General features: G+C 41.5%; 1 protein-coding gene across 13 annotated transcripts in view; it reads left to right on the top strand.

Annotated features, from left to right (window-relative positions):
- Positions 1-19,834, top strand: part of c2cd5 (C2 calcium dependent domain containing 5) — a 55,794-nt gene that overhangs the window by 32,318 nt on the left and 3,642 nt on the right. For 6 of the 13 annotated variants that reach the window (XM_055933703.1, XM_055933699.1, XM_055933705.1 and 3 more), the window contains 15 exons: positions 1,286-1,339; positions 3,049-3,163; positions 3,299-3,472; positions 3,848-4,039; positions 4,158-4,344; positions 4,523-4,687; positions 5,442-5,579; positions 7,570-7,633; positions 7,944-8,005; positions 13,361-13,459; positions 13,591-13,680; positions 16,334-16,406; positions 16,564-16,656; positions 17,235-17,273; positions 17,661-17,762. In XM_055933703.1, coding sequence (XP_055789678.1) covers positions 1,286-1,339; positions 3,049-3,163; positions 3,299-3,472; positions 3,848-4,039; positions 4,158-4,344; positions 4,523-4,687; positions 5,442-5,579; positions 7,570-7,633; positions 7,944-8,005; positions 13,361-13,459; positions 13,591-13,680; positions 16,334-16,406; positions 16,564-16,656; positions 17,235-17,273; positions 17,661-17,762 — 1,647 coding nt within the window. The other 7 variants (XM_055933704.1, XM_055933708.1, XM_055933706.1 and 4 more) reach the window with 5 other exon arrangements.

The raw sequence follows: 19,834 nt of genomic DNA, 5'->3' as shown, positions 1-19,834 counted from the left end.
AAAGCACTCCCACACCATAACACCTCCTCCATGCTTTTGGGTGGGAAATACACATGCGGAGATCCTCCGTTCACCCACACCACAAAGACACGTCGGTTGGAACCAAAAATCTCAAATTTGGAGAGTTTCCACCTGTCTAATGTCCATTGCTCGTGTTTCTTGGCCCAAGCAAGTCACTTCTTCTTATTGGTGTCCTTTTGTAGTGGTTTCTTTGCAGCAAATCTCCTCTGAACAGTTGATGTTGAGTTTTGTCTGTAACTTGAACTCTGTGAAGCATTTATTTCGGCTGCAATTTCTGAGGCTGGTAACTCTAATGAACTTGTCCTCTGCAGCAGAGGTAACTCTGGGTCTTCCTTTCCAGTGGTGGTCCTCATGAGAGACAGTTTCATCATAGTGCTGGATGGTTTTTGTGACTGCACTTGAATAAACTTTAAAAGTTCTTGAAATTTTCCGTATTGACTGACCTTTATGTCTTAAAGTAATGATGGACTGTCGTTTCTCTTTGCTTATTTGAGCTGTTCTTGCCATAATATGAACTTGGTCTTTTACCAAATAGGGCTATCTTCTGTATACCAACTCTACCTTGTCACAACACAACTAATTGGCTCAAAGAGTCTTTCTGGGTAAATCTCTAAGAGCTTTCCACACCTGGATTGTGCAACATTTGCCTATTTTTTTATTTTTCATAATTCTTCAAGATTTGTTAAATTGGTTGTTGATCATTGGCCATAGATGTTCAAGTAGATTTAAGTCAGAACTGTAACTCGCCCACTCAGGAACGTTCACTGTCTTCTTGGTAAGCAACTCCAGTGTAGATGCGGCCTTGTGTTTGTGTTTATTGTCCTGCTGAAAGGTGAATATGTCTCCCAGTGTCTGTTAGAAAGCAGACTAAACCATGTTTCCCTTCAAGGATTTTTTGTGTGTTGGCCAGTGACAAAAAAATCTAAATTTAATCCATTTTAAATGCAGGCTGTAACACAACAAAATGTGGATAAAGTCTAGGGGTGTGAATACTTTATGAAAGCAGTGGATCTGCTAGTGCATGCCTCTTCTCGTTCTCACCTCTTTAGGCTATACCTCTCTCCCTTCTCTAATTCCACAGCATCTCTCTTGGATCATTCTTCTTCTCACCCTATCTGCTTTTCTCTCCCTCTCTCTGCTAGGCTCTGGTATTGACTCAGTGGTCTGTCTTTGCAATGACTGTGGTGCTGTTGTCTTGTGTTGTAGTTTGTATCTTCTCTTTTTCTCTCTTTCTGTACTAATGGTGTGTGTTGTTCTGGCCCAGCGTTGGGTAACACACGCTCTTACAAACTGCTAGACTGGAATAGTGTTGCTGCAGGTACCTCCCTCCTCCTACTGGTTTCACACACTGGAGACATGGCAGCTCACACACACACACACACACACACACACACACACACACACACACACACACACACACACACACACACACACACACACACACACACACACACACACACACACACACACACACACACACACACACACACACAACTATGGGTGTGCAAACATCTTGTTAAACCTCCAGGCTAAATCTCTGTTACTAGCCAATCTTTCACTGAGCTGCCATCTCTCTCTTGTCTTTGTGTGTGTGTGCTGAGCATGTGCTACCCCCCCCCCCCCCTCCCGCCTGGCTAGCCCACCCTACCAGGCTGCTCCTGCTACGGCAGTCTGTAACGCAATGCATCCCTAATGCTCCCCTAACCCAGCAAAGCATCTTCATTGTGGACAAACCTGTCCAGGTTCACACAAAGATAGACTGGGCATGTGCATATCATCCCTGGCTTCCACTGGGCCGTATTCATACAGGGAGGGGGGAAGAGACAAGAGAATGGAGGGGGGTACAGGAATGGAGGGAGGGAGTGCAACGGAGAGTAGTGTAGTGAGATAAAGACGGCTGAGGTGGTTTAGACTCTGTGATGAATGAATATGGCCCTCCTCTGCCCATGAGCGTGCACGTGATGTGAGCGTCCCTATAAGACATGCTGCTTCTTTTAGAGAGGACGCTGCTCTCGTTCTGTTACGCCTGATCCATCCATCTTCCTCCCGTTCTCTGTTTTTCTCTTTTCTCTCTCCCTTCCTTCCTCCCATTTTCTCTCTCTCCCTTCCTTCCTCCCATTTTCTCTCTCTCTCTCTCTCTCTGTGTGTCTGTATGTGGCCTGTCCAAGGAGGTATGGCGTAGACCAATGGTCATTATTAAGGACCATGGTTCAGCCTCCACCAGGTGTCCCTCATTTAAATATGATGAATGCTCTGAGATGGTCTCCTCTCCTCCTTTCCTGGCCTTATGTGAAGCCAGGGTTGTGTTCAGGGGGCACAGAACCTGGAGGTAACGTTTTGAAACAGGAAGGCACTCCCTGAACTTGTCCAATAAGAATATTCTTATTTGTTTTCCATTTTCAAAATGTTTAGCTTTGGTGTGCCCTACTGAACCCCTCCCGTTATGGGCATGAAGGTAAGGAGATGTAGGGGACTTGGGACGCCACCCCACTAGATCCCTGTCTTCCTGTGATTGGCTGGCCTGGAGATAATGCTATAGGAGATGAGAACAGCCCAGACACTTACTAAACACCTTCATTGTCTTCATATTTGTCGTCAACATCATGTTCACTGTGTTACAAACTGACAGTTGGCTAAGTGGTATCTGCTTGCTATGATGCACCTTTTAGCCCAATCAGCTAAATGTGTCAGTTGATTCTCTGTTGGTCAGACAGACAGATCTATTTGCTGATAGTCGCTAGTTTCTAATAGTCGTTTCCGATAGTAGCTAGTTTCCGTCACTAATTTCTGATAGTTTCTTCTAAAAGTTTTTTTGCGATAGTCAGTACATTTCTGAAAGTTGCCAGTTTCTAATAGGTGCTAGTTTCTAATAGCTGCTAGTTTCTGATGGTCAGCTAATTTCTGACAGTCGCTAGATTCTGGTAGACAGTCAGTCAGGTAGCCAGCCAGTGTGTCTGTGTGTGTGTGTGTGTCGCTATGTATGTGTGACTGTGTGTATCTGTGTATGACGGTGTGTGTGTGTTGCAGACGAGCCAGAGACGAGGGACGCGTGGTGGGAGGAGATTCGTCAGGAGATCAAGTCTCATGCCAAAGCCCTGGGTTGCCACGCTGTGGTGGGATACAGCGAGAGTACCACCATCTGGTACATTACACACACCATACTTAGACCAAAGCTCTATTTCAAAGTCTGTTTGATGGGCAAAGAAAGTGATCTAATTGTATACTAATTTTAACATCCTTTTATCACCCTCTTCTCCCCTCCCCCCTCTGCCCACAGTGAGGAGGTGTGTATCTTGTCTGCGTCGGGCACGGCGGCCATGTTGAATCCCAGGTTCATGCGCGAGGGCTGTTTGGACGCCGGCGGCAGCGACCACAGGTTGTCACGACAACCACCCCTCGGCACGGTTGGGTCGGAGAGGGCAGAGGGGGAAGTTAGCTCAGCTTGGCTGGGGTAGGAACACACACATATACACACACACACTGTGTTGGATGTGTGTTAGTGTAGGGGTGAGAGAACTTGAGTGGCCGGGAGGGTTTTGGACTAATTAACCTAGTCATGGGTTGCTTCTAAATGGACAGTGGTGTAATGAGGCAGCAGGTAGCCTAGCAGTTAAGAGCGTTGGGCCAGTAACCGAAAGGTCGCCGGTTCACTGAGCTTACTAAGTGGAAATACTGCCGATGTGTCCTTGAGCAAGGCACTTAACCCTAATTGCTCCTGTCGCTCTGGATAAGAGCATCAGCTAAATGACTTAATGTAAAATGTTAATGAATGAATGAATTTCATAGCTTTTTAGCATACTTTCTGAGCAGTGTGTGTGTATTCCAGGTTTGATGATGCGTCACCTCCTAGCTGCGGATTTTGTCACATCCCATATGATGAGTTCAACATGCCGTTCCCAGCTCAGCTCACATACTGCTACCACTGTAGGAGACAGAAGGTCCCTGACGTGCTCTTTACTACCATAGACCTACCTGCTGAGGCTGCTGTTACTGGGAAGGGCTGCCTCATACAGGCCAGGTAACGCACACACTACCACTACAACCATATATCCTGTCTTTGTGTTGTTCCTCTAAACTGTTTCCTATGAAGAAGGTGGCCCAGGGAGGTGTGTGTGTAATGTTGTGTTATATTGCAGGTTGTGTCGTATCAAGAAGAAGGCCCAAGGCGAGGTGAATGCCACAGCCATCTCTAACCTCCTCCCCTTCATGGAGTATGAGCTCCACACCCAGCTGATGAACAAACTGAAGCTGCGCTGCATGAACGCTCTGTTTGGGCTCCGCATTCAGATCAGTGTGGGAGAAAACATGCTCCTAGGACTAGCTGTAAGTCCCGTGTTTGAGTGTGTGTGTCTGTGTGCGTCTGTGTGACCCTCTCCTTATGTCTGCTACAAGGTGTGTATCTGGCAAGTGTGTGTGTGTGTGTCTGTCTGTCTCTTTCTCTGACGTGTGTGTGTGTGTATATGTCTGTCTCTAACTCTCTGACGTGTGTGTGTGTGTCCAGTCTGCAACGGGTGTGTACCTGTCAGCTCTGCCAGCTCCAGGTGGTATCCAGATAGCTGGTAAGACCCCCAGTGACCTGAGCTACGACCAACACATTTCAACCATGCAGAAACGCATCAATGACACCATCGCCATGAACAAGGAGCTCTACAACATACACCCCCCGGTGAGAGAGAGACAAACACACACACAAGTCTGTGTGGAACATCATAGTTAATTCCAGTCTGTGTCTTTCTCTGGTTATTAAGAAGTTATTTACGTTGGACCCTGAGGCGTTCACCGGCCTGAATACAGTACTAGCATGCCCAATTAGAGTGATGCATGACACATTAGCCTCTCTATTAATCACAGCTTTATATGAGTACCTCACCCTCTAAAATCACAGCTCTATCTCAGTACACCCACTCTAGAATCACAATATATGAGTAGTCCTACAATTACAGCTCTATGAGTATCACAGCTTGACAGTAAATGTGTATACTCTAAAATCACAGCTCTGTCTAAGTACAGTCTAGATTCACAGCTTTATGATCGTGTAGATTCACAGCTCTAGGATAGTCTAGATTCACAGCTCTAGGATAGTCTAGATTCACAGCTTTATCATAGAGCTGTGATTCTAGACTATCATAGTCTAGAATTACAGCTCTGTCTAAGTACAGTCTAGAATCACAGCTCTATGCGAGTACATTAAAATGTGTGTGTGTGAGTATCACTAATATAGAAACGTACTCTGATGATTGCACAATATTGGGTGTGGGTAGAATTGGGTGTGATAAGGAATGACCTACTTCTACCTAGTGTGAGGTTTGGACTGATGGTGTTTCTATGGTGACTAACTCAGCGGCTCATAACCCGGACAGGGATGGTCAGACACACACACAAACACACATATTGTTGAGTTGTTGTTATTGTTGTTATAGGATTGTATAGAGGAGGTGGTGGGGTCTCCTATCCCTGACAGACAGCGGTCCAGACTGTTCAGGTCTACCTCTGAGAGTTCAGATGAGCTGTCAGAACTAGACCTGTCCCACGGCAAGAAGGACGCCTTCGTACTGGAGGTACGGTTGGCTGTGTGTACTGTACTGTAGGGTGTGTGTACTGTAGGAGTGTGTGTTATGTTGGATGTGTAATTGTAGTGTGTGGGCTTACTATATGATCTGTATAGGATCTCAAAAAACCAAGCAACACCTCACGGCACAACACCTCTCCCCCATGTGACCTACTTGTTGTGTGTATGTACTGACAAGTACAGTGGGGCAAAAAAGTATTTAGTCAGCCACCAATTGTGCAAGTTCTCCCACTTAAAAAGATGAGAGAGGCCTGTAATTTTCATCATAGGTACACCTCAACTATGACAGACAAAATGAGGGAAAAAAATCCAGAAAATCACATTGTAGGATTTTTAATGAATTTATTTGCAAATTATGGTGGAAAATAAGTATTTGGTCACCCTCAAACAAGCAAGATTTCTGTCTCTCACAGACCTGTAGCTTCTTCTTTAAGAGGCTCCTCTGTCCTCCACTCGTTACCTGTATTAATGGCACCTGTTTGAACTTGTTATCAGTATAAAAGACACCTGTCCACAACCTCAAACAGTCACACTCCAAACTCCACTATGGCCAAGATCAAAGAGCTGTCAATGGACACCAGAAACAAAATTGTAGACCTACACCAGCCTGGTAAGACTGAATCTGCAATAGGTAAGCAGCTTGGTTTGAAGAAATCAACTGTGGGAGCAATTATTAGGAAATGGAAGACATACAAGACCCCTGATAATCTCCCTCGATCTGGGGCTCCACGCAAGATCTCACCCCGTGGGGTCAAAATGATCACAAGAACGGTGAGCAAAAATCCCAGAACCACACGGGGGGACCTAGTGAATGACCTGCAGAGAGCTGGGACCAAAGTAACAAAGCCTACCATCAGTAACACACTACGCCGCCAGGGACTCAAATCCTGCAGTGCCAGACGTGTCCCCCTGCTTAAGCCAGTACATGTCCAGGCCCGTCTGAAGTTTGCTAGAGAGCATTTGGATGATCCAGAAGAAGATTGGGAGAATGTCATATGGTCAAAAGAAACCAAAATATAACTTTTTGGTAAAAACTCAACTCGTCGTGTTTGGAGGACAAAGAATGCTGAGTTGCATCCAAAGAACACCATACCTACTGTGAAGCATGGGGGTGGAAACATCATGATTTGGGGCTGTTTTTCTGCAAAGGGACCAGGACGACTGATCCGTGTAAAGGAAAGAATGAATGGGGCCATGTATCGTGAGATTTCGAGTGAAAACCTCCTTCCATCAGCAAGGGCATTGAAGATGAAACGTGGCTAGGTCTTTCAGCATGACAATGATCCCAAACACACCGCCCGGGCAACGAAGGAGTGCCTTCGTAAGAAGCATTTCAAGGTCCTGGAGTGGCCTAGCCAGTCTCCAGATCTCAACCCCATAGAAAATCTTTGGAGGGAGTTGAAAGTCCGTGTTGCCCAGCAACAGCCCCAAAACATCACTGCTCTAGAGGAGATCTGCATGGAGGAATGGGCCAAAATACCAGCAACAGTGTGTGAAAACCTTGTGAAGACTTACAGAAAACATTTGACCTCTGTCATTGCCAACAAAGGGTATATAACAAAGTATTGAGAAACTTTTGTTATTGACCAAATACTTATTTTCCACCATAATTTGCAAATAAATTCATTAAAAATCCTACAATGTGATTTTCTGGATTTTTTTCTTCTCATTTTGTCTGTCATAGTTGAAGTGTACCTATGATGAAAATTACAGGCCTCTCTCATCTTTTTAAGTGGGAGAACTTGCACAATTGGTGGCTTACTAAATACTTTTTTGCCCCACTGTATGTGTAACTGATAGATGCACACACATGTTAATGTTTTTAAATGTATGGAAATTGTAAAGTCTTTTGTCATAATGTATTTTTGCTTATGTGTTGTACCCCAGTAAGACTAGCTGTACCGTTGGCGTCGGCTAATGGAGATCCTAATAAATCACATCAAATCTGTGTGTTAATGCTTTTCTTCTCATGTCTTTAGATTGATGACACTGATGCAGTAGAGGACATCCAATCCCTACTCACTGATGCCCCCATGCCTGCAGGTACACACACACACACACACACACACACACACACACACACACACACACACACACACACACACACACACACACACACACACACACACAATTGGTCAATTTTTACTTTGTTTACTATTCTTGTAGGGACTTCTGGTCCCCACAAGAACAGTTAAACACGTACACACACACGTACACACACGTACACACACACACACACACACACACACACACACACACACACACACACACACTGATCTACTAGAAATGTTCTATTCTATTCAGCTCTGCTCTTTTACGATGTCCGTCCATCTACCTGTCTCTCTCTCTCCAGGGTTCTACAGCTGTAACACAGAGATCATGCCTGGGATTTACAACTGGACTTCAGGGCTACAGGTCAGACTCACACACTGAAACACTGCTGCTACTACTACTACTACTGTACTTCTACTACCACTACTACTGTACTTCTACTACTACTACTGTACTACTATTACTACTACTTTTACTACTACTACTATCTACTACCACTGCACTTCTACTACCACTACTACTGTACTTCTACTACTACTACTATTACCACTACTACTGTACTACTATTACTACTACTACTGTACTTCTACTACTACTGTACTTCTACTACCACTACTACTGTACTTCTTCTACTACTACTACTACTGTACTACTATTACCACTACTACTGTACTACTATTACTACTACCACTGTACTTCTACTACTACCACTGTACTTCTACTACCACTACTACTGTACTTCTACTATCACTACTACTGTACTTCTACTACCACTACTACTGTACTACTACTACTACTGCACTACTATTACCACTACTACTACTACTGTACTTCTACTACAACTGTACTTCTACTACCACTACGACTGTACTTCTACTACCACTACTACTGTACTTCTACTACCACTACTACTGTACTTCTACTACCACTACTACTGTACTTCTACTACCACTACTACTGTACTTCTACTACCACTACTACTGTACTTCTACTACTACTACTGTACTTCTACTACTACTGTACTTCTACTACCACTACTATTGTACTTCTACTACTACTGTACTTCTACTACTACTGTGCTTCTACTACCACTACTACCGTACTTCTACTACTACTGTACTTCTACTATCACTACTACTGTACTTCTACTACTGTACTTCTGCTACTGTACTTCTGCTACTACCACTGTACTTTTACTACCACTACTACTGCACTTCTACTACTACTGTACTTCTAATACTACTGTACTTCTACTACCACTACTACTGTACTTCTACTACTACTGTACTTCTACTACCACTACTACTGTACTTCTACTACCACTACTACTGTACTTCTACTACTACTGTACTTCTACTGTTCTACTACTACTACTGTACTTCTACTACTACTGTACTTCTACTACTACTGTACTTCTACTACTACTACTACTGCTCCTCACAGTTGGCCCAGCGTCGTCCGGATTTTAAAAATGTACTTCTACTACTACTGTACTACTTATACTACATCTACTGTGCTACTACTACTACTACTGTTCTACTACTACTACTGTACTAGTACTACTACTGTACTACTACTACTGTTCTGCTACTACTATATTACTTCTACTGTTCTACTACTACTACTACTGTACTACTTCTACTCCTACTACTGTTCTACTACTACTACTGTACTACTTCTACTACTGTTCTACTACTACTACTACTGTACTACTTCTACTCCTACTACTGTTCTACTACTACTACTACTATACTAGTACTACTACTCTACTACTACTACTATACTAGTTCTACTAATATACTAGTTCTACTACTACTACTATTCTACTACTACTACTATTCTACTACTACTACTGTTCTACTACTACTACTGTTCTACTCCTACTACTGTTCTACTACTACTACTGTACTACTTCTACTACTGTTCTACTACTACTACTACTGTTCTACTACTACTACTACTGTACTACTTCTACTCCTACTACTGTTCTACTACTACTACTACTATACTAGTACTACTACTCTACTACTACTACTATACTAGTTCTACTACTACTAATATTCTACTAATATACTAGTTCTACTACTACTACTATTCTACTACTACTACTGTTCTACTACTACTACTACTATACTAGTACTACTACTCTACTACTACTACTATACTACTACTACTATACTAGTTCTACTAATATACTAGTTCTACTACTACTACTATTCTACTACTACTACTGTTCTACTTCTACTACTGTTCTACTACTGTTCTGCTACTACTACTACTGCACTACTTCTACTACTACCACTGTTCTACTAAATACTACTATACTAGTTCTACTACTACTATTATTCTACCACTAGTACTACTTCTACTACTGTTCTACTACTACTAGTACTACTCCTACTATTGTACTACTTCTACTATTGTACTACTTCTACTACTACTACTGTACTTCTTCTACTACTACTACTGTTCTACTACTCCTACTACTGTTCTACTTCTACTACTGTACTACTTCTACTACTACTAGTACTGTTCTACTACTCCTGTACTACTTCTTCTACTACTGTTCTACTACTACTACTACTACTGTACTACTTCTACTCCTACTACTGTTCTACTACTACTATACTAGTACTACTACTCTACTACTACTACTATACTAGTTCTACTATACTAGTTCTACTAATATACTAGTTCTACTACTACTACTATTCTACTACTACTACTGTTCTACTTCTACTACTGTTCTACTACTGTTCTGCTACTACTACTACTGCACTACTTCTACTACTACCACTGTTCTACTAAATACTACTATACTAGTTCTACTACTACTATTATTCTACTACTAGTACTACTGTACTACTTCTACTACTGTTCTACTACTACTAGTACTACTCCTACTATTGTACTACTACTACTACTGTTCTACTTCTACTACTACTGTTCTACTTCTACTACTGTTCTACTTCTACTACTACTGTACTTCTTCTACTACTACTGTTCTACTACTCCTACTACTGTTCTACTTCTACTACTGTACTACTTCTACTAGTACTGTTCTACTACTCCTGTACTACTTCTACTACTACTGTTATACTACTACTACTGTTCTGCTACTACTGTATTACTTCTACTACTACTGTACTACTACTACTGTTCTACTGTTCTACTACTACTGTACTTCTACTACTGTTCTACTACTGTTCTGCTACTACTACTACTGCACTACTTCTACTACTACCACTGTTCTACTAAATACTACTATACTAGTTCTACTACTACTATTATTCTACTACTAGTACTACTGTACTACTTCTACTACTGTTCTACTACTACTAGTACTACTCCTACTATTGTACTACTACTACTACTACTGTTCTACTTCTACTACTACTGTACTACTTCTACTACTACTACTGTACTTCTTCTACTACTTCTACTGTTCTACTACTCCTACTACTGTTCTACTTCTACTACTGTACTACTTCTACTACTACTAGTACTGTTCTACTACTCCTGTACTACTTCTACTACTACTGTTCTACTACTACTACTGTTCTGCTACTACTGTATTACTTCTACTACTACTGTACTACTACTACTACTGTTCTACTGTTCTACTACTACTGTACTTCTACTACTGTTCTACTACTGTTCTGCTACTACTACTACTGCACTACTTCTACTACTACCACTGTTCTACTAAATACTACTATACTAGTTCTACTACTACTATTATTCTACTACTAGTACTACTGTACTACTTCTACTACTGTTCTACTACTACTAGTACTACTCCTACTATTGTACTACTACTACTACTGTTCTACTTCTACTACTGTACTACTTCTACTACTACTACTGTACTTCTTCTACTACTACTACTGTTCTACTACTCCTACTACTGTTCTACTTCTACTACTGTACTACTTCTACTACTACTAGTACTGTTCTACTACTCCTGTACTACTTCTACTACTACTGTTCTACTACTACTACTGTTCTGCTACTACTGTACTACTTCTACTACTACTGTTCTACTACTACTACTGTTCTGCTACTACTGTATTACTTCTACTACTACTGTACTACTACTACTACTGTTCTACTGTTCTACTACTACTAGTACTACTCCTACTATTGTACTACTACTACTACTACTGTTCTACTTCTACTACTACTGTTCTACTTCTACTACTGTACTACTTCTACTACTGTACTTCTTCTACTACTTCTACTGTTCTACTACTCCTACTACTGTTCTACTTCTACTACTGTACTACTTCTACTACTACTAGTACTGTTCTACTACTCCTGTACTACTTCTACTACTACTGTTCTACTACTACTACTGTTCTGCTACTACTGTATTACTTCTACTACTACTGTACTACTACTACTACTGTTCTACTGTTCTACTACTACTGTACTTCTACTACTGTTCTACTACTGTTCTGCTACTACTACTACTGCACTACTTCTACTACTACCACTGTTCTACTAAATACTACTATACTAGTTCTACTACTACTATTATTCTACTACTAGTACTACTGTACTACTTCTACTACTGTTCTACTACTACTAGTACTACTCCTACTATTGTACTACTACTACTACTGTTCTACTTCTACTACTGTACTACTTCTACTACTACTACTGTACTTCTTCTACTACTACTACTGTTCTACTACTCCTACTACTGTTCTACTTCTACTACTGTACTACTTCTACTACTACTAGTACTGTTCTACTACTCCTGTACTACTTCTACTACTACTGTTCTACTACTACTACTGTTCTGCTACTACTGTACTACTTCTACTACTACTGTTCTACTACTACTACTGTTCTGCTACTACTGTATTACTTCTACTACTACTGTACTACTACTACTACTGTTCTACTGTTCTACTACTACTGTACTTCTACTACTACTACTACTACTACTGTACTACTATTACCACTACTACTGTACTACTATTACCACTACTACTGTACTTCTACTACCACTACTACTGTACTTCTACTACCACTACTACTGTACATCTACCACTACTACTGTGCTTCTACTACCACTACTACTGTACTTCTACTACCACTACTACTGTACTTCTACTACCACTACTACTGCGCTTCTACTACTACTACTGTACTTGTACTACCACTACTACTGTACTTCTACTACTACTGTACTTCTACTACTACTACTACTGTACTTCTACTACCACTACAACTGTAATTCTACTACTACTGTACTTCTACTACCACTACTACTGTACTTCTACTACTACTACTACTACTACTACTACTACTACTGTACTTCTACTACCACTACTACTGTACTTCTACTACCACTACTACTGTGCTTCTACTACACCTGCACTTCTACTACTACTGTACTTCTACTGTGCTTCTACTACTACTGTACTTCTACTATCACTACTACCACTACTACTGTACTTCTACTACTACTGTACTTCTACTACTACTACTACTACTACTACTACTGTTATTCTACTGTGCTACTTCTACTATTTTACATCTACTACTACTGTACTACTTCTATTGTTACTAGTGTACTACTACTGTATTACTACTAATGCTGTACGTGTGTACTACTACTACTTGGCTGTTACTACTACTGTTCTACAGGTTATTGAGAGATTATAATATGTTTATATTTCGTTCTTCGCCAATCCCCCCCCTCCCTAGATGTTTACATCTGTCAGGGTCTACAGACTTAATAATGCCAATCTGACCAACCAGGGCCTCAACAAGATCTTCACTGACCTCTGTGATAATTTACTCAAGGTAAGACCACACACACACACACAATGGGGATACGCTGGTCAAGCCCAAGCATTGTTGTTCCTCTTACTTAATCTACGTAATCTTTAACTTCTGTATTAAATTGAACTGTCTGCTTTTATTTGTCTGTGTAGAGTCTATACTTTAAGTTACGTTCCATGATCCCCTGCTGTCTATGCCATCTCAACTTCACTGTAGCCGTACCAGAGGAAGAACTCATACAGGTGAGAAGACTCACACCTAAGCACACCTCTCCTATTTTTGTCCATCTTTCCTATAAACATTTTGGTCGGTATTAGAGCTGGGAATTGCCAGGGACCTCACGATACGATATTATCAAGATACTAAGGTGCTGATACGATATGTATTGCGATTCTCACGATTCCATATGTATTGCGTTTCGATAAAGGTGTTTTATTGATTTGATGTTCAAACATATTGCTCACTATGCGTCTGCTGCAGAGAGACGAGAGAGCATGAGAAAATTAGTTTTGGTCACTCAGGGAAATAATTGCTGAAAACATGTTGGCTCACTATTTAAAAAGAAGATGGAGAATAAGCTATATTCCTCAAACTCAACGCTGGGCCTCGAAGCCAGTTTCACTGCGTTTTTTAATTGTTCCCCTCTAATCCGGGACTGATTTCAACCTGGGACACCAGGTGGGTGCAATTAATTATCAGGTAGAACAGAAAACCAGCAGGCTCCAGACCTTGTAGGGTAAGAGTTGAATAACCCTGGGTTTAGGGCTGGGCGATATATCTAATTCATTAGAATGTATATTTGTGTGCCATATTCCAAATGCCTGTATCGCAAGAATCAAGGTTTTGTTATTTTTGAGTTTTTTTGAGCATTTATGTCCGCTTGTTCTCATGTTGTATTTTTGGTTTCGTCTCATTGACTCCTCTTGTGTTGTGTGCACCTTCCCATTTACACTAGAGATCTGTATATAATGACAAAATGCATGTCTCCGCCCTAACAAGGCGGGAAGGCAGACGACAAGCTTAGGTTAAAAAATAGCCCCTAGAAAATGCATTGCCCTTATTTTGGACAAGATTTTAGCGAGTGAAACCTTTCACCACAGATAAAACAATGAGACAGATATTTTACTGGATGCATAAATATGAAGCATCTGCCCGGCGTTTCCACTAGTGAGAAGAAGCCCAGGGGCCAGCAGTGAAAGGAGATGGATTTTGGCCAACATTCTGCTAATTTTCTCATCGATTAAACATTTGATCTCAATACAGTTTTCTGTTACCAAAACTAGCATCTGTTTTGAACAGAGTAGAGTAGAGTAGACTTTGCCCTTTGTTACAGTTTTTCAAAATTGCGTCGTTTAGAAGGAGTGCAAAGGCGAATTGAGTTATTGCACACACGCGCTTCACAGAGTAGGCGTTCCTATATGCAGATGATGCTAGAACAGGCAAATAGGATCTCGCTAGCTCATGCTTGTTCTGCCCAACTCCTTGCTTGTTCTGCCCACTATTACTCATTTGTTCTAATTGGAAACGACAGACTGTGGTCTATCTTGGTTTAGTTAAAAAAATCTTTGCTTTCAACTTCGCCTCTTCCTCTATGGTTTACACACACACCAAGCCCCCCCCCTGCCTCCATTCGCCAACAAAGTTGATATCACATCTTCCTCTCTGACAAGCGGTTTCAACTCGTTATTTGAGATTTGGTCCAACAGAATCGGTCACATGGACACCAAAAAACAAAGTGAGACATTATTTTACTGGAGAAGTTAACTTTTCTAACGATACCATTTTATGTCTCAACTTCCCAAATTGTGTGCAGAGCAGACACTACTAAAACGAGAGTATCAATGAACATTGATTCTGGAAAATGATTTATGTTTGTCGTGCGCGGCATTGTGGTACCACATACCGCTAGCAGCATTTTAGTCAAAGACTGTTAACTAGTCTGTTTTATAAATGTGCAATAAACATAAAACACAATTATATAAGGAATTGGCAACTTGTTTCCATTCTGAGAAATAAGGTCGGCCGCTTGATTTCAACATGTGGACAGGCTAACATGCTTTTCAAAGAGTTGGAGACAGACCGAATGGTGTGTTCATAACAATTCACCTGTTCAACCTTGTTAGCTAGCAAATAGATCCAAGTTGGCGAAACTTGAAATATGAAGATTCGCTGACTAATCACTGACAGGTGGGCTTGAGAGATTGTTGATGAGAGCTGTGTTAAAAAAATGGTGGAGTCTAATGGCTGCTACAAGATGTTAGTCATTATTAGTGAATGTGCATTATGCATGATTCTAGTTAAATTTGTAACAAAAAAGGGCATTTTCATAGACAGACTTGAAAGCCAGATCAGTGATTATTGCAAAAAAGCAGTTTAAACAATTTTGATAAAATTCTTAAATTATTACTGGGTCTTATGGTTGTGGAAGGCTTATATTTAGCCTAGGTATAACTTCACAAGCCCTGAATTTCTTAGATTATTGCTGACTATTTGAAATGCAGTGTATTTTACCTTTAATTGTACAACAACGCGTATTAAGTAAAAAAAAAAAAAATGTTTTCAAAATCTAGATATATATCGTGAAACTCCTATATGTTTTTAAAAATCGAGATAAGATTTTTAGGCCATATCGCCCAGCCTTACCTGGGCTATAGGATGGGTTTTAGTGCTTGTACAGCCGACTAGCGCTAGCTAAAGATACCTTTTTAAGAAGTCATTACTTTGAGTCAAATATCTATATAATATCCAAAAATAATACTGCGATATGTAACTGTATACATTTTTCCTCCTATCACTTTACCTGACATTTGTGTCAATAAAGGATAGTAACAAGGTAATGATAATTTCATTTTCTCACATACCCTCTCCCGTTTTCTCTCCCCCTGTCCTCTCCAGGTGGCGGTGACGGCTGTAGCCATGAGTTTTGACAAGGAGACTCAGCTGGCAGCAGACAAGGCTCTTAACAAGGGTTAGTATTCTCAAAGGCTGTAGGTCAGGGGTTAGAGATAAAGGGATAAGGGTCTGGAGTTATGTAGAGCTGAAGGAGACGAGACACGAGTTAGTGCACTTGGGTGGGTTGAGGAGAGAAAGAGATTAAACTCTGTGTGTGTTTGTTTGTTTTCCAGGGAGTGGAGAGAATGAAGAGCAGCTACAGTTTTCTATGGAGCTGTGTGGAGAGTCAACGTCCTCCAACAACCAGCCTACAGCCAAACCTTCAGGTACACCAAACTTTACCCCTTATAATCCCGGATCACTAACAACTGTCTAACCTTTAACCTCCAATAGCCATCCCTCAGCAGACAAAACATCAGAAATCCTCTAACCGCCTGGAACGTCTCACTCCTTGAAGCTCCCTTAACCATAGTGTTCTATTCTCTGTCCTCTATTTCAATATGTTCTGTAGTAGTTGTGTTAAACATGACTTTACCGCCTGTGACTGTATGACCAGGTAAATAATGTAACTGTATAACCAGGTACATCCTCTCTCAGGTGTTTTAGACTTGCAGCCATGTGTGTGTAGAGCTATGTGGAGTAGCACTGTGATGACTATAAGAAAAACAATCCTGCTCTTCACTGATCTGGAGAGAGAGCTGGGGTTAAACCAAAATGGCCGCCCTCCACCTTCTCCACATCAGCCAGGACTTGGAGCTAGACCTAGGAGATAGGATTTAGAACTAGGGAACAAGATGTGGTATTGAGATACAACACACTGTATCTTGCTGAGGCCTGAAGAGTCAACATCTGTGGTTGTGTGTGTGGCAGTGCATCATGGTGTGTGTGTGTGTGTGTGTCACAGGTGTTCCAGAGAGTGCCATGACCCACTCATCGTCTCGAGGTAAGCCCCCCCCCCCTGCTGCCATGGCTACCACGGCCCTGTTTTAAGTTCTCATCCTTTTGTTCTCCTGCTCCGCCCTAACCTCCTCCTTTATTTTCTCTATATTATTTTTCTTTATGTGTCTATATTATGTTCTATGTCATGGGTGTATGTGGTTTTCGGTACGTGTGTGGTGTGTGTATGCACGTGCCATGTATGAGGTGTAGATGTTGTGTGTGTGTGTGCGAGCTTGTGCGCGTGTGTGTGTGTGTGTGTGTGTGTGTGTGTGTGTGTGTGTGTGTGTGTGTGTGTGTGTGTGTGTGTGTGTGTGTGTGTGTGTGTGTGTGTGTGTGTGTGTGTGTGTGTGTGTTTCTCCAGTTTCCTCGGTTGATTACGGTTCCTTTGCAGACAGATGCAGCACCTGGCTAGAGCTGCTTAGGCTGAAAGCTCACACCATAAGACGAGGATCAGTTAAGACAAGTAGGAGGACACAGTCGCTAGCAAACTCTGGTACACACACACACAAACATACACATCCCTCCCCAATTGCCGCTGGGGGGCGGAGCGTCACAGATCATGCACCAGCTGATTAACTAGAGTGTGAAAGTTGAAGCCCCGCCCCTCAGAGGAATAACCAACAGCCAGCGTATAACCTCTGACCCTGTCGCCATAGTGACAGACATGGAGGAAGTAAACATGAAATAGGATCTTAAAACACACTAAAAACATATCTCACTAAAGCTAGCGACTTGGGGGAATTGCAGTTTGATGCTACATAAATTAACTTTGTCATAAACTGTGATGATAACTGGGAATAATTAACTGGGATTAAATGAAAGGACACATCTCAAATCACACCCTATTCCCTTTAATGCACTACATTGGACCAGAGCCATATGGCAGATCCCTGTGTAATGCTCTAACTAGGGAGTGGGGAGGGATTTGAGATGCAGACTTAATGTTATTCAAATTGGCTCTGAAGGTTCCAGGTCAGATTGAAGCATCATTCACTATGTTACGAGATGGAACATCTTTCACACTCTGGCTTGATTGAATCATTCTGCTTAGCAGACTGCCTAATTTGTTTCTGTTTTGTATCGATCGTACACACACACACACACACACACACACAGGTAAATGCATGCACACATACGCGCGCGCACACACACACACAAGGCCTGACCAGTCTGTCTGTCTGTATGTACGTCTGTCTTGTCTGTTTGCAGAGGCTGTATGGTTGTTTGCCTGTCTGTCACTGAATGGTGCATGGCAGCTCACGCTTTCATCACTGTGATTATACTGTCATCATGCTACACTGCTGCGCATTCTCTCACACACACACACAAACAAACTCACAACTTATAGTGAGTGGTTCAATTGGGATTTGGGAGGTGTGGGGTCCCTAGTTTGTGGGCGCGCCGAAACAATATATACTGACAAAGACACCTATCACAGAATAGGTCGCGGCGGGACCTACACATTTTGTGATAGAATGACTGTAAGGTAAGTTATGGCAACTTTTTAAATGGACACTTTACTCAAATTAATCAAATATATAATTTCCCCCTCCAGAAATGAGCCCAATAACATATTTCTCCATATCGTCAGGCTGTAGCCCAACTGACGCAGTATAGTGGCAATACATAAATAGGCTGAAGCATAGGGTTTCCCATCTGTATTTACCCCATTGGGCTGATCATTAGCTTGACCAAACTCTAAAAATTATCTTGTTGCTAGTTAGCAACATATTGATGGCTTGAAAGTCCCCAAAAATGTGCCACTGGCACTCATCAAAGGACCATGTACAGTGAATATAATGTAGGCCTACCAGTTACACCTGACCCGTGCTACATTTAGCACAGGTCTCCCCATGCATTCAACACTATTGGCTAGTGCTAGATGTGCATAAACCTAGCCGCTTAAAATGGTGCAGTTCACACATTTTTAGGAGTTGAGAAATGAGCATAGTAAAAGATCCTCCTCTTCAAAACTGCTTTCAAAAGTGTGTTTTCCCACCACTGCATTAATAATGCTGTCATGCCCTGACCATAGAGAGCTTTTTATTCTCTATGTTGGTTAGGTCGGGGTGTGACTAGGGTCTGTTATCTAGGTGATTTATATATCTATGTTGGCCTGGTGTGGTTCCCAATCAGAGGCAGCTGTTTATAGTTGTCTCTGATTGGGGATCATATTTAGGCAGCCATTTCCCCATTGTGCTTTGTGGGATCTTGACTATGTATAGTTGCCTGTTAGAACTATTGTTAGCTTCATGTTTCGTTTTGCGATTTATTGTTTTTCTTTGAGTTTCTCTTCTAAATAAAGAGGATGGAAACATACCACGCTGCATCTTGGTCCACTCCTTATAACGCTCGTGACAAATGCTGTACAATGACTGGGCATGCATGTTTCTCTTCCTGTGCAGAAATTTGAATGCTCCTTACTCTTGAGATAAATATTATTTTCTCGTATAGAATGTGACAAGCTGACCAATTTAATAAATAAACTATTCTACTATGGGGTTGTCTGATTTTGCTGTTGCTTACTCGTGTTGTTGGCTGAGGAAAAAGAAATGTGGACAAAAG

The sequence above is a fragment of the Salvelinus fontinalis genome, chromosome 9 (genome assembly GCF_029448725.1).
Source record: "Salvelinus fontinalis isolate EN_2023a chromosome 9, ASM2944872v1, whole genome shotgun sequence".
NCBI lineage: Eukaryota > Metazoa > Chordata > Actinopteri > Salmoniformes > Salmonidae > Salvelinus > Salvelinus fontinalis.
The sequence above is the reverse complement of the archived record's forward strand: the minus strand, read 5'-3'. Positions and strand labels throughout refer to the sequence as shown.